The 16,698-nt window shown below is 38.6% G+C and overlaps 1 protein-coding gene across 1 annotated transcript in view; it reads left to right on the forward strand.

Annotated features, from left to right (window-relative positions):
- Positions 1 to 16,698, forward strand: part of LOC150092815 (protein-lysine N-methyltransferase SMYD4-like) — a 365,428-nt gene that overhangs the window by 24,637 nt on the left and 324,093 nt on the right. Inside the window, exon 2 of the mRNA XM_090414288.1 lies at positions 13,768 to 13,909. Within this exon, the coding sequence (XP_090270414.1) occupies positions 13,768 to 13,909 (142 nt within the window). The remainder of the gene's footprint in view (positions 1 to 13,767; positions 13,910 to 16,698) is intronic.

The raw sequence follows: 16,698 nt of genomic DNA on the forward strand, positions 1-16,698 counted from the left end.
GCGTGGGTATGAAAGATTCTGGTCAAACATGCAATGCAAGTATCTGCAGCTTTGGCAAAAAATAAATTACTGCTCATTGCTTTTCCTTCTTCCTACTTGGTCGAGAAAGGATTCAGTGCCGCATTGCAATTGTCAGCTAAGCAGCGAAATAGATTTCAAATAAGTGAAATAGGAGACTTGACACTTTGTTTGTTGAACAGTGAACCTGATATTGAAAAATTAGCAGGATCTCATCAGGCTCAGGGTAGCCATTAATGATTGACTTATTATAGAATTAGTTTACATCTTTTTTGAGTAAAAATTTATTTGTATCAAAATGGTAATTTAGGCTTGCCTAATAATATATTATAATTATCCTATTGAGTCATTAACCTAGTGTAAAATTGAGCAGGGGGGTGCCAGGTCATACAAATAGTTGAAAGGGGCGGCAAGCAAAAAAAGGTTAAGAACCACTGACCTACAGAAAAGGCCAATCTCCTTGCCTCACACTTGTTTCCAATGCATGCATAATTGACAATGGTAAATGTGCCCACCATTCCAGATGCCCAACATACAATGCCCAGTATAGCCTTTTGCCAGAAAGAGATCAGTAAAATACTGTCCAAATTAGTCACAAAAAAGTCTCCTGATGGCATTCCTGCAATTGTCCTGAAGGTTTGTGCACCAGAACTGTCTCCTGTCCTATGTCGCTTATATATACTGTCTTACTCCACTGGTATCTGTCCCAGACCCTGGAAATTGGCCTATTCCCAAGAAGGGCAACAAATCACTGCCGTCTAACTACCGCCCCCATGTCGCTCGCCTCAGTCCTGTCTAAAGTAATAGAAAAAATCATCAATTCCCAACTCCTACACTACCTTGAAGGTATGCCTAATAAACGACTGCCAGTATGGATTCTGTCGCTGCCGATCAACAGGAGATTTGCTCACATATGTCACCCATCTCTGGAGAAGTTTGGCAAATCTCAAGCAGTTGCATTTGATATCTCTGAGGCGTTTTGACCTGCTCTGGCACAAGTGCTTACTAATCATTAGAGACCATCGTTTGGTCTGTCTCAAGCCTTCTGTAGTTGGATTGCCAGCTTTCTTTCTGGATGCACATCATGTGCATCCAGAAAGAAAGCTGGATTCATTCTCCTCTCACCATTCAACTAATGCCATGATTCCACAGGGTTCTGTCCTTACGATAAACCTTACTCTACACAACTCATCTCAACCTACAGAACATCCAACCTCTGCCCTCAGTTCTGATCTCCAAGCCATCCTCCAATGGGGTTCAGACAACCTAATCAATTTCAATGCTAGTAAAGCCCAGAACTGTCTTATTTATTAAAAAGAACAATTTTCTTCCAGTATTATTTTTGATAAAACACCCAAATTTTTTCCAGACAGTTTGAGATTTCTCTTGGAATTATCCTGACATCAAGCCTCCTGGCATTAACACATCACAACCATTGTATCCTCAGCTTCTAAAAAACTAGAATTTCTCTTTTGCTCAAGACATTACTTCACTCCTAAACAGTTGTTAACCTTATGCAAATTGCAAATCCACCCAGCCATTGAATACTGCTCTCGCATATGGGGTGGAGTCCCCCAAAGCTCCCTCAAAATGCTTGACTCAATACAAAGGAGAGCAATCAGACTTATTAATGACCCATCTCTTACTGACTCACTCCGACCACTTTTGTACAGATGATTGTTCTCTGCACTATGTGCATTCTATAAATATTTCCATGGAAAATTTTCATCTGAAATAGCATCAATAATTACCCCACATAGTACTAAGCTCGTTGGAACAGCAGCAAATGCTGTACTATGAAACAGTCTTACCCCTGTTGTGTTCTCCAAGGAATACAATATACAGTCATTTAAATCAAATGTGAACAAGTACCTTCTTTCTCAACCTGCTACCCATACATGGTACTCATGTACTATAGGTTGATCGACCAACCTCTCATGTATGGCCTCAACATTTAAAAAAAAAAAAAAAAAAAAAAAAAATCTAATTGATTTATGATGGATTTTAATTCCTGTTCATTTGTGGCTGTTATCACTGTATCATCTGTGTATCGTAGGTTAGTGATTGTTCGGCCTCCTATTTTAATGCCTCCATTCCACTTTTCATTATAGTTTTGCTGTAAAGGTTGAATAGTAATGGTGAGAGTATGCATCCTTGTCTTGATCCTTTTTCAAATTAGCATGCAGAGGACATTGAGTTTTCAATTCTTACTGTTGCTTGATTTCCTTGATATGAGTTCTTTATGAGGATTACTAGATGGTTTGGTATTCCTGATTCTTGCATGATATCCCATAAAATATCCCATCTCATACAGTCAGAGGCCTTGGTGTAATCTATAAAGCATTGATAAAGGCTTAAGTTGAATTCCCTTGCTTTTTCAATTATTTGTCGGATGTTAGATATTTGATCTCTAGTTCCTCGATCTTTTCTGAATCATGCTTGTTCTGATATTTGATGGTCTATAAAACTTTGTAATCTTTCCTTAATAATGTGTAGTAAAATCTTGCTAGTATGTGAGATAAGGGCAATGGTGCAGTAGTTTTCACATTTGTTGTAATTCCCTTTTTTGTAGATTGGGATAATGATGGAACTAGTCCAATCATTTGGTCATCTTCCAGATTTCATGATACTCCAGGATATGATAGCAACAACTATCAATATTCCAACATGCATACAGTAATGAATTTATCATTTAGTTTATCAATTATATTGAACAGTTGTGAAGTTATCAAAAACATCTAATATGTGTAATTAATTGTTAATAGGCTTTTGTTGTGTAAAACTTTTATGTACCACTACCCCTGATGATGTAAGTTTTACAATGCATGAAACTTGTTGGGTTTTAATTGCTTATTTTTAATAAACTCCTTATTTATATTACAATGTGGTCTCAAATCCTGAAAACTTCCCATAATACTACGATCTCCTTGTTCCCAGTCAAGTCATTTGTTCCTACTACCACCACTGCCAACTCTTTTGCTTGCTTACTCCTCATATCCAATGCCTCAATCATTTTACCTCCTGGTAAACAAACCTTGTTCATCTTCTCATTCGCCACACCTCTAATAATCAAGTCCTTTTTCTAAGTCTTTGTTACCTCTTTCATGATAACATAATTCATTTCCATCTTCTTCACTCTTTCATATATATTTATGCTTTGTCTACCTTTACGAAAAACTTGATTTTATCCATCTCTATTTTGAAAACCATATACCTTTATAGAGAGCATTCCAAAGAGTTATGATTTTAGTTACCTGCCTTGGGATCCTCTCCACTACTTCTTCATCCCCAAGAAACAAATAGACTAACTCTTTGTATGGTAATCCAGATGTAGTTTTATCAAAGAGTACCAAAGAGAGTTCATTCAGTGTAATGTCTGCGGGATGTATGCTTTTTTGAGAGCAGCTGGAGTTTGGTTCAATAATGATGGTGGCAAAGTGTGCCAAAAGTGTAAGGAAAGCAAAGATTTCAAGTGTGTGAAATGATGAATGCCATAATGTGATAAAAAATAGTGATATGATAGGAATTTGCGATGTAGTGCCAGATAGTCTTGAGAGTGGTGTTGAGAGTGAAAGTAAAAGTACAGAACAAGAGAATGGTTTGCCTGATAAAACAAATGAAGAGTTAGTTGCAATGAGGGAGATTGCACAGTTGCGCAGAGTGATACATAGGGCGAAGCGGCAGCTGGAGCGATTACAAAATTGTTTACCGAGTGCATCAGCTAATGGAAAGAAGCAAATGTGTGATAAGAAAAATGAGAGCATGATTGGGAGTTTAAGAAAAATGAAGGAGCGAGTGTTATACGGTGATTCAATAGTAAGAGGTGTAATACATGAAAGTTTGACAAAATCGTACGTACCGGATGCGAAAATTATGGATGTAAGTGAGGCTATTAGAGCGCAAAAGCAGAGGTTGAAATAACTGATAGTAGTGGCAGGAACGAATGATTTAAAAGGTGAAAAATTTGCTATGAGAGAGGACTTGAAGGAATTACTAGAGGTAGCAAAAGAAAAAAGAGAGAGTTAAGATAGTGAGTCTGTTGCTGCATTATGACAGAAGAGTTGAGAAGGAGGGTTATAATTGCAAATGACTCTATGTGCAGGTTATGCAAGAGGAGTAGTGTGGAGTGAGTTTGATGGGCAAAAGGACTTATACAAGATGGATGGTTTGCATCTGAACAGATTTGGTGTATGGAGACTGGAAAAAGTGTTGCTGAATGATGCGAAAGTGGATTTGCAGATTCAGGGAAACTAGAGCTATTGAAGGGGAGAGGGGATATGCAGACATCAGTGAGGCAGTTGAGTGTAAGAATGTGTATAATATGCCGAAGCTAGTACGAAGGACAACAAATCAGAAGGGGATAGTTGGTATAAGGCATCAAGATAGAGGTGGAACTAACTAACGGGCTTCTGCACTTCATGTATACTAATGCCAGGAGTATTAGGAACAAGAAGGAAGAATTTTTGGCCTTGATTGGCTCTTCCTGGCCACAGGTTATTGGCATTAGTGAGACATGGCAGACAGAAGATGATATAGCTAGTGAGATAGAATGTGAAGGGTATATAGTGTGTTCAGGAGGGACAGAGAAAAGAATGGGGGGGGAGTGTTATTGATGATAGCTGATGAACTGCAGCGCCAAGGCAAATAGAAGCTGAATTGCAGGATAGTGAAAAGAGCACATTTGAGGCTAATTGGTGTCAGATTGAGACTAGCAGAACAAAATATACAGTCGGGTGGTGCTGTAGACCAGGTGATGAAATATATGGTGGAGATAATATGCATAAGCAAATAGACACAATGAGTGGAAGGAGGGTAATTATTATAGGCGATTTCAACCATGGTAACGTTGATTGGAAGGAGGAGAGGACACGTGGGAGAAAGGAATTGGATTTTATGCAGTTATTAAGGGATAACTACCTGAGACTGCATGTAATGGAATATACTAGGGGTTCGAGAGTGCTTGACCTTGACCATGGCTAAATCAGAGAGTAGTTTATTCAGAAGTAGAGTCCAAAAGACTGCCTGTGACTAGTGGTGTGCCTCTTAATTGCATCTGAGAATTTGACTGTATTGAATATGACCACGTTGCCACCAATTGGTGAGAGTGATCATAAGGTCTTGACCTGGGAGGTGGCTAAATGCGTGGAATTTTCAATTAAGACAGGGTACATGTGGGATTACCGGGCTGGTAAGTATGACAAGCTTAGGAGATTGTTTGGTTCAGTGCCATAGCATGTAAAACTACAAGGGCTGGAGGTTGATAGTGCATGGGAAGCGGTAAAGGAGCGTTTGAAAGAGGTAATGGCTGACTGTATACCCAGAGTCCGGATAGTAAATCAAGTAGGGGTTAAATGGATGAATAACACCATTAAGCTTGAGCTGAAAAAAAAAAGAAACAACTGTGGAGGGAATTTAAGGAGAAACGTGACCTGCAGGCACACAAACAGTATAAAGCACAGCCAGAAAGCTAACGAGTGTGGTAAAAAAAAGCAAAAGCGGATTATGAAAGGAAATTAGCCACGCAAGCTAATGAGAATCCCAAACAGTTTTTTTGATATGCTGCAAGTAAAAGAAAAAAAATGTATACGGCAGAATGATTTTAAGGGACGCCGATGGTAGGGAGGTAGGTAACTGAATCAGTTGATATAGTGGAATTACTTAGCGAGCACTTTGCAAGAGTATATCATCCAGGTAGTGATATTGCAAGAATGAAGGAACCAATAGCTTATACGGGAATTGAGGTGAATGAAATGGAGGTAAATAGTATAATACAAAACCTTAATGTGAATACATCTGTGGGATTGGATGGTATACCAGCTCGGGGCTTACGTGAAGTGGCTAAAGAATTGTCAGTGCCCTTGACCATTTTGTTTAATTTGAGTCTTGGATCTGGGTTAGTCACGAGGGGGTGGAAAGAGGGGGAAAATAGTTCCACTGTGTAAAGGAGGTTCCAAGACTGCTGTTGCAAATTACCGACCGATCAGGAGTCGTTGTCAAGGTTTTGGAGAAAGTAGTCGAGAAAAATACAGGAATGGATAGATGAAAATGGGATACTGTATGGGGGAAAGCGTGGTTTTGTGAAGGGTAGATCATGCCTCAGTAACTTGCTCACGTTTTATAACACAGTGACGGCTGAACTGGATAAGGATAATTGGTTTACTGTGATACTGCTGGACCTTGCTAAGGCCTTTGACAGGGTACCACATGGAATTCTAATCAGTAAACTATAGCATATGGGAATGGATATAGGATTATGAGATGGATAGGAGGGTAGTTGATGGAGAGATATCACAGAGTAGTTTATTCAGGAGTAGAGTCCAAAAGACGGCCTGTGACTAGTGGTGTGTTGCAGGGTTCTGTTCTTGGACCACTACTATTTAATTTGTTCATTAACAATATAGGAAAGGATCTAAGAGGAACTGTTCATTTGTTTGTTGATGATGCAAAGTTGGGTAGAGCAATAGTGAATGCATATGATGTCAAAATTTTGCAGGATGATTTGGATAGATTGGAGGACTGGGCTAAGGAGAATGGATGTCAATTTAATGTGGCAAAGTGTAAGGTTATGCATTTTGGGGTGAAAAGATTAGCAGCAGTATACCACATTGGTGGAACTGTACTCCAGGAGATTGACGAGGCCAGGGATTTGGGAGTGTTGGTGGATAGGGAGTTGAAGTTTAGGGGGCACATTGCAAAAGTGGCTAAATCAGCTCATCAAATCAATTGGTTACTGAAGAATACTTTGACAAGCAAGTTATTGTTCCTCTGTATTGAGCCTTGATTCTTGACTACTGTGCCCAGATCTGGGCACAGTAGTGTTTTATTAAAGAGGGGTTTTATTCAAGGTTTTTTCTTGATGGGGAGTATGTGGAGAGGATCCAGAGGTGATTGACCAAGATGATAGCAGGTCTATGGAATGAACCTTATGAGAACAGGTTGAAGATTTGTGGGTTGCAAAAATTGGTTGACAGAAAAGGGGTGATATGATTGAGACATTCAAATGACTGAAGGGTTTCTATAAGATTAATTCAGAGGATATTTTTCAGAACAGGATTGGTGGTGGGAGGACTAGGGTTCACCCATGGAAACTGGGCAAGAGTATGGTTAGCAAGGTGTTAGTACTAGGTTTTTTTACTTGGAGAGTGGTGAATGAGTGGAATAAGCTGCCAGTTTAGTTTGTTGTGGGTGCCATAATTGTGAATGAGTTGAAGGCAAAGTATGATAGATACTGTGTGGATGTTGAATAGTTGTTCTTGACATGATGTTTAGGCCCTTCCTCAATGAGTCTAAGGACTCCTTGGAGTTGCCCGTAATATTAAAAATTATTAAAGTATCCTTAAAATATCAAATAATAAAAAGCCTTATAAAGATGAATAATAACTTCTTGCTTCTGCTTATTCGATCTTCAATGTCCAAGTCATCCTATGAGTTTTGTACACTTTTGCAATAGGTCCTCTGAACTTAAATTCTTGTTTACCATCCCTGTCTCTACAATCAAAATCTTTGATTAATCAACTTCCTGCAGTCTATTTCCTTTAGTATGGTACACAGTTGGTAATCTATTTTATCTCAAAGTGCATGATCTTAGACACTTTGCCACATTAAGCTGCCTACTGTTATCCTATACCCATGCTGTCAGTATTTAATTAAATCATAATGCCAGTTGCTCCAGTTGTCTTCATGAACAACTGGAGCATGAGACATTTGACTCCTGCCCGTTGTGAAGATATTAAAGCTATATTATATCTGGTTCATTATCTGTTGCATTTTCTGTATTATGCTGGCAAGCTTTTATGTAAAATATCTCTTTGTGAGATTTGATGAGAAACTAAAACTTTCTTTAATCTTGTAGGGCTGTCATAGATGTCAAAATGCTACTGTCTGAGGCTGTCATTCCAATTAAGTATAAATGGCTTGCCCTCACATGTTGATATCAATATGCATTATTTGCAAGTGTTGCTAAAAATCTTATTAATTTATCATCATCAGTTTCCTGATATGTACCTTCAAGTGATGTACAGGATACACTGATAGTACTACATGATTAAGTATACATTATTACTAATCTTTTTAAAAATATTAAGTTATTCATTTTAGTTGCAGAAGCTCTATTCCATTGGTTCCTATGAACTTGAACAGTGCATTCTATTAATTGAGCTGTGATCAATACATAAGCTAGTAGATATATGCAAAATGACTCATATCTTTGTGATTTGTATTTTGAATGTAGTTGCTGATCTTCTCTTGTATCTCTGATGTCCATCTTACATTGGATGAAATATATTTTGGATTTTTAAATAAATTCTATATTTTTTCTGCATGTGTTGTCTTGTCTTAAATTTTCATGAACCATTAAGGTTCTTAGCTGTGGACTTCACAACCACGACCATCTCGAGGATAAGGTGGTTGTCCCTATGTCTTCCGGTGTGTCCTATGTTTGTAGATGCATGTGTTCACAGGGCTGGTTTGCCTGTTCTGGGGGACGAAAAACCAGAGTTTCTGGGTGGAAAAATACCTCTATCTCTGTATGAGACTAGTTAACTCACCTTTAGTTGAAAGAGACTAGATAAAGTTCCTGAAGTCTTAGATGGGAATTGAATCTTGGTCTTTCCGACCAAAGGTCTTCGTCTATACTGATTGAGCTATGGTGGCTCTTTTTCTATGTGTTAGCCTTGTAAATGTTTAGAAATATCTAGTACACATGTTCCTTTAAAACACTTGATTACTAATCTCCGATCATCAGTTTTCCTTCAAATTATCACTCATCAGTACTCCAATATTTTCATCTCTTTTATTTCTGTCTTTGAGTGCACTTCTGACTGCATCAATCCACCTAGATCTTGGTCTTCCTCTGGGTCTTTTCTCTGCTATCTTGGCATCAGACATCTGTTTTGCTACCTTTCACTTTCTGTTTAAGTGATCATACCAATTAGATTAGCTCTGCTCATACACTCATGAATGCTAACAATGTCAGGTTCCTTTCTAATATTTTCATTTTAATATGACTGACATTGATGTCACCTTATCCCTCAGAAATAAACATTATGATATAACATATTTATAATTTGTTTATATAATAATAACTAATGTGAATGACATGCATATTGCTGTTAATATTATATGCAAACAACTTCTGCATGAACGATTCATCAAACCACCTTGCCTGGCCAGCAAGGTGGTTTGATGAATCACTAACAGAGTGCCACACTATGCCATGTATCACAGAGAAACCTCCTGGTTTTGAATTGCCGCATAGAATTATTATTATTATTATTATTACGGGTAGCTCCAAGGAGTCCTCAGACTCATCGAGGGAGGCCCAACATCATGTCAAGAACAACTATTCAACATTCACACAGTATCTATCATACTTCTCCTTGAACTCATTTACAGTTGTGGCATCCACAACAGATTCTGGAAGCTTATTCCACTCATTTACCACTCTCCAAGTAAAAAACCTAGCTCTAACACCCCTCCTAACCACACTCTTACCAAGCTTCCATGGATGGCACCTAGTCCTCCCACTACCAGTCCTATTATTCTCAAAAATATCTTCTGAATTAATCTTATAGAAACCCTTCAGTAATTTGAATGTCTTAATCATATCACCCCTTTTCCGCCTATAAACCAATTTCGGCAGCCCACAAATCTTCAACCTGTTCTCATAAGGTTCATTCCATAGACCTGCTATTATCTTGGTCACTTGCCTCTGGATTCTCTCCACCTCCTCCCCATCGAGAAGAAACCCTGGCACCCATATCTGGGCACAGTAGTCGAGATGGCGTCTTATCAAGGCTCGATACAGAGGAACAATAACCTGTTTGTCTCTGCTTGGTAAAGTGTTTTTCAGCAACCAAGTGATTTGATGAGCTGATTTTGCCACTTTTGCGATGTGTCCCCTAAACTTCAACTCCCTATCCACCAACACTCCCAAATCCCTCAATCTCCTGGAGTACAGTTCCACCAATGTGATATACTGCTGCTAATCTTTTTACCCCAAAATGCATAACCTTACACTTCGCCACATTAAATTGACGACCATTCTCCTTAGCACAGTCCTCCAAACTATCCAAATCATCCTGCAAAATTTTGACATCCTGAGCATTCACTATTGCTCTACCTAACATTGCATCATCTGCAAACAGATGCACAGTTCCTCTCAGATCCTTTCCTATATCGTTAATGAACAAGTTAAATAGTAGCGGTCCAAGAAGAGAACCCTGCAGCACACCGCTAGTCACAGGCCGTCTTTTGGACTCTACTCCTGAATAAATTACTCTCTGATATCTCTCCATCAACCACCCTCCTATCCATCTCACTAACCCTATATCCATTCTCTTATGCTGCAGTTTACTAATTAGAATTCCATGTGGTATCCTATCAAAGGCTTTAGCAAGGTCCAGTAGAATCACTGTAAACCCGTTACCCTTATCCAGTTCAGCCGTCACTGTGTTATACAACGTGAGCAAGTTACTGAGGCATGATCTACCCTTCACAAAACCATGCTGTCCTCCATACAGTATCCCATTTTCATCTATCCATTCTTGTATTTTCCTCTTGACTATTTTCTCCAAGACCTTGACAACAATTCCTGATATGCTGATTGGCCGGTAATTTTCAACAGCAGTCTTGGAACCACCTTTATGCAGTGGAACTATTTTCCCATCTTTCCACCCCCTTGTGACTAACCCAGACCCGAGACTCAAATTAAACAAAATGGTCAAAGGAACTGACAATTCTTTAGCCGCTTCTCGTACGACACGAGCTGGTATACCATCCAATCCTACAGATGAGTTGACATTGAGGTTTTGTAATAGACTATTCACCTCTACTTCATTCACCACAATTCCCAGATAAGCTATTTGTTCTTCCATTTCTGCAATGTCACCACATGGATGATATGCTCTTGCAAAGTGCTCACTCAGTAATTCTACTATGTCAACTGATTCGGTTACCTCCCTACCATCAGCATTCTTTAAAATCAATCTGCCGTATACATTTTTTCTTTTACTTGCAACATGTCGAAAAACCTGTTTTAGATTCTCTTTATCCTGCATGGCTGATGTTCTTTCATAATCTGCTTTTGCTTTTCTTACCACACTTGTTCCCCTTCTGGCCTGGGCTTTATACCGTTCATGTGCCTGCAGGTCACCTTTCTCCTTAAATTCCCTCCACAGTTGTTTCTTTTTTTTTCAGCTCAAGCTTAATGGTGTTATTCATCCATTTAATCCCTACTTGATTTATTATTCAGACTCAAGGTATACAGTCAGCTATTGCCTCCTGCAAAATCTTCTTAACCACCTCCAATGCACTATCAACATCTAGCCCTTGCAGTTTTACATGCCATGGTACTGAACCAATCAAACTCCTAAGCTTGTCATACTTACCAGCCCGATAATTCCACATGTACCCTTTCTTAATTGTAAATTCCACACCTTTAGCCACCTCCCAACTCAAGACCCTATGATCACTCTCACCAATTGGTGGCAGTGTGGTCATATTTGTTACAGCCAAATCCTCAAGATGCAATTACTAGGTCAAGCACTCTCTGACCTCTAGTATTTTCCATTACATGGTGTCGCAGATAGTTATCCCTTAATAACCGCATAAAACCCAATTCCTTCCTCCCGTGTGTCCTCCCCCCCTAATCAATGCTACCATAGTTGAAATCTCCCATAATAATTACCCTCCTTCCACTCATTTCTTCTATTTGCTTATGCATACTATATCCATCTTTTCCATCACCTGGCCTATAGCAGCACCCGATTGTATATTTTGTTCTGCTAGCCTCAATCTCACACCAAATGGCCTCAGATATGCTCTTTTCTCTATCCTGCAATTCAACTTCTATTCTCCTTGGCTGCAGCTCATCAGCTATCATCAATAATACTCCTCCCCCCCATTTTATTCTCCCTGTCATTCCTGAACACACTATACCCCTCACATTCAATACCACTAGCTATATCATCTTCAGTCAGCCATGTTTCACTAATGCCAATAATCTGTGGTCTGGAAGTGCCAACCAAGGCCAAAATTTTTTCCTCCTTGTTCCTAATACTCCTAGCATTAGTATACATGAATTGCAGACCCCCTTCAGCCCCATCCCTATTGTGATGCCTTATACTAACTATCTCATTCTGATTTGCTGTCCTTATTCGCTCGGGCATATTATACTCATTCATACACTCAACTGCCTCCCTAAGGTCTGCATATCTACTCCCCCCCCCCCCCACTTAATAAATCTAGTTTCCCTGATTCTGCACATCCACTTCATTCAACAACACTTTTTCAAGTCTCCTTACACCGAATCCATTCAAATGCAAACCATCCATCTTATATAGATCCTTTCGCCCATCAAATTCACTCCACACGTCCACAAATTCCACACCACTCGTCATGCATAACCCACGCATAAAGGCATTTGCAATTATGGCCCTCCTAAACTCTTCACTGTCATACCGTGGCAAAAGACTAATGAAACAATTCGTTCAGGTCCTCTATCATATCCATTTTATCTCCTATCAGATCATTCGTACCCGCCACCACTATCATTTCTTTCACCCTTTTCTTTTTCTCCCTAATAGACTCGCTTACGTCCTTAATGGTTGCACCAGGTTGGTACGGTTTTGTCAAATTCTCTACTATCACACATCGTACTAACGAATCTCCATACAGCACTTGCTCCTTCATTTTGTTTACATTCACAATCATACTCTGATTTTTCCTTTTATACTTTTTTTTATTGGCTGGTACACTCAGTAGACATTTGTGCATACGCTCCAGCTGCCGCTTTGCTCTGTGTATCGCTCCACTCAACAGCGCGATCTCACAAAGATGAGATTGCATCTATCTCATCTTTTTTATTATCTATTAAACCATTCATTTGCTCTGTATTAATACCTTCATTCACACTTTCCATATTCACGCCCTCACAGCTCTCTGGTACAACCTCACAATTTCTTACCATATCGCTATTTTCTACATTCTGAGGTTTGACAAAAATATCACACTTGTGACCTGAAATACACTTTAATTCCTCATTTTCCTTACATTTTCTGCACACATTTACTCCATTATCATCATCTAACCATACTCCAACCGCTCTCCGCAATTCATACATTTCACAGATAGTACACTGAATAATTTCCTTTATGTTACCGTTATTGGACAAAGATGGCGAACCATTATTACTAGCCGCCATTTTCCTTCTTACCAGAGCAATGTGCGTGCTTCTATCGTATTTTATCAAATTAATAATTGGAACACCCAAAACACACAAACAGACACACTAAGATACGAAAAGCAAACAAAACTATGTAATATTCCAGCAAAATTGTCAATGATAACTTAAAGTAACACATCTTATCAGAAGCTCTCAACAAATACTACAGACCATGAGTCCCTCTAGCGGCGTTTTTTTTTTTTGTTGTCTGGTTTTTTGGTGAATCTGGTTGTCTTTTAATAGAATCAGAACAGGATATGGTAGATGTGCTGACACTTCTGCAAATGGGACAATGCAGTTCCCCCAAGCTGTGATTGTGGAGCTGAGAAGTAATCAGTGCAACATCTTATACAAGACTGCCCCTTAAGAGCCTACAAAGGAAATTTCAGTTTGTAACCAAAGAATCAGTTAATTCTATTTCTAATCTAGATGATGTCTTATAATTTTTTATTGATTGTTATAAATTTTATGCTTTGTGATGTGTAATATTTCATGCGCTAAATAAAAATAAACATTTTTTTCTTCAGAAATAAAGTACAACAATGGCTAAATATTGTGTGTTCTTCTCGCCACAAGAAATTTTGGGAAAAGGCATCGGAATTGCGAGCAGAAGGAAACATTTGTTTTCAAGAGAGGGAGTATGACAAAGCTGTTGAATTTTACACTCAGGTTAGAAAAGTTTAAGTTGTAAAATTGTTAAATTGTTTAAATTACTTAAGTTATTGCAAATTTAGTTGGTTAAGTGGATGGCATCTGCTTTCCAAAATGCAGGCAATGTTTTTGAATTCTATTATGGCATGGATATTGTGAATGTCTTTAATTGGTGAATGATTTGCATCTTATCCTGAATCATAGCAGAGGTGGCAGGGTTTTTCTCCCAGAAACTTGGATTTTCCCTCCTACAAACTGGCAAACCAATCAGAACACACACACACACATGTGCGTGCACACACATACTCACTCTCTCTCTCTCACACACACACACAATTAATATACAATAATTTAACCTCATAGCCTTAGTTTTTTCAGCTATAATCCAAAACATCTCTACCACTCTGATATCCACTCCCCCATTTCCCTACTTATTGGAAGTAATAGAGATTCCAGGTAAGATTTATGCAAGGAGACTTGAAAAGAGATTGAGAAAAACTGTAGAAGAGAAACTTGGAGAAGAACAAGCTGGTTTCAGGCCAAATAGAGGTTGTCAAGATCAGATTTTCACTTCACAACCAATACTCGAGAAATCATGGGAACATGACAGGGATCTATACTTAACTTTTGTAGATCTGGAAAAGGCATACAATAAGGTTCCCATAGGAAGCTTTTCAAAACACTACAGTTATATGAGGTAAATAAAACATTATACAGAGCAATGTGTAGTCTATATGTAAGTTGTAAGTCAGCAATTAGAATTGAAGGAAATATAGGACTATGGTTTGTTGTAAAATCGAGGGTAAGACAAGAATGCACATTATGTTCACTCTTATTCATCATCTATATGGATCACATTGTGAAAGAAAGTTGCATCAAACTTGATATTAGAATTGGAGATAACAAACTTAGCTCTTTGTTTTATGCAGATGATGATGTACTCTTAAATATGTCCAGTGTAAGTTTCCAAGCTTCTCTAACTAATTTGAATAATAAATTCAACATGAAAATCAGCAATAAAATGACTAAAGATATGAAAATAGGTAGGAAATAGAAAACTTTTGCTGCATTCTCAATGGAGAACCCAATGGAAAAGCTAAATCAGATAATGAGAAGACCTTAGCCAAGGAGATCCATGGCTAAGGTCTTACCCGATCTTAGTGGGTGCTGATGGTATTGAGGTGACCAATTCAGATGTAATAGTAGAGTTACTGAGTGATCATTTTTCAAAAGTCTATCACCCAAGTGAGAATATCTCTGTACCTGTAGCAATAACTAATGTGGGAATTGAAGTTAAGAAATCAGAGGTACTTAGTATATTGCAAAATTTAAATGAAAACACTGCTGTAGATTTAGATGGAATATCAGCTCGGGTGTTGCGTGAATGTGCAAAGGAATCGTCAACGCCTCTTACTTGGTTATTTAACTTAAGTTTGAATTCCTTAGCATTAAAGGTGGCTCTAAAACTGCGGAAGTTAATTACAGACCAATCACCATCTCAGGAGTGGTGGTAAAAGTATTGGAAAAGTTGGTTAAAGACAAAATTCAAGAATGGGTGGATCAGGATATGATACTCTATAGGGGCCAACATGGTTTTGTTAAAGGTCGATCCTGCCTTATCAATTTATTAGCTTTTTATAATAGAATGACATCTGAGTTGGACAAAGGAAATGGCTACACAGTGGTACTTCTGGATTTTGCTAAGGCTTTTGACAGGATGCCCCATGGAATACTGTTGCACCAATTAGAGTGATGGGGATGGATACTAAACTGGTGCTATGGATAAGAGAATGTAAATGAAATCTGTAAATAGATAAGAGAATTATGGATAAGGTAACATGGAGAGAGAGAGAGATATATACCAGAAAGTAGTGTATGGAGGAGCAGAGTCCAGGATGAGGCAGGTGGCCAGTGGTATGCCTCAGGACTCTGTGCTTGAGCTGTTATTGTTTAATTTGTACATAAATGATATAGGAAATGACTTAAAGAGAGATATTCAATTGTTTGCCGATGATGCAAAGTTGGGTAGCGCAATAAAAAAGCAAGATGTTCAGAGATTGCAGGATGATTTAAATAAGCTGGCAAAAGGTAATGGATGTCAGTTCAATATGGAAAAGTGTCAAGTTATGCATTTTGGGATTAAAAGATTACCAGCTGTGTACTATATTGATGGAACGGTACTCCATCAATAGACTCCAAGAGATTGAGGCTAAGGACTTGGGGGTGTTGGTGGATAGGGAGATGAAGTTCAGAGGACACATTGCTACGGTGTCCAAGATTGCACATAGGATTACTTAGTTATTGAAGAACACGCTAACATCCAGAGATAAAGAGGTTATTATTCACCTTTATAAGGTGTTGATACTTCCACATTTGGATTACTGTGCTCAAGTCTGGTCACCTGGATTCCTTGGAGATGAGGAGGTTGTGTAGAGGGTTCAGAGGAGAGTGACCAAGTTGGATGAGTGATGTAAAAAATTCTCCCTACATTGATTGATTGAGAGCTTGTGGATTGCAGAGGTTGGTTGATAGGTGGAGAAAAGGGGATATGATAGAAACATTTAAATTACTAAAAGTTTTTTATAAGATTGATGCAGGGAAAATGTTTTGGCTGTGTGATAGTGATGGAAGAACAAGAGGTCATCCCTGGAAATTAAGGAAAAGTGTGGTTAACAAGGATGTGAGAACGAGGTTTTTCGCCTGGAGGGTGGTGAATGAGTGGAATATATTGCCTGACTCAGTTGTGAGTTCTTCGTCTGTAAATGAATTCAAGAACATGATAGATATTGTTTTGATAGTTTGGGTCT

This window comes from Typopeltis vanoorti, chromosome 25 (genome assembly GCF_054136105.1).
Source record: "Typopeltis vanoorti isolate ZY-2024b chromosome 25, IOZ_Tvanoo_1.0, whole genome shotgun sequence".
Classification (NCBI taxonomy): Eukaryota; Metazoa; Arthropoda; class Arachnida; order Uropygi; family Thelyphonidae; genus Typopeltis; species Typopeltis vanoorti.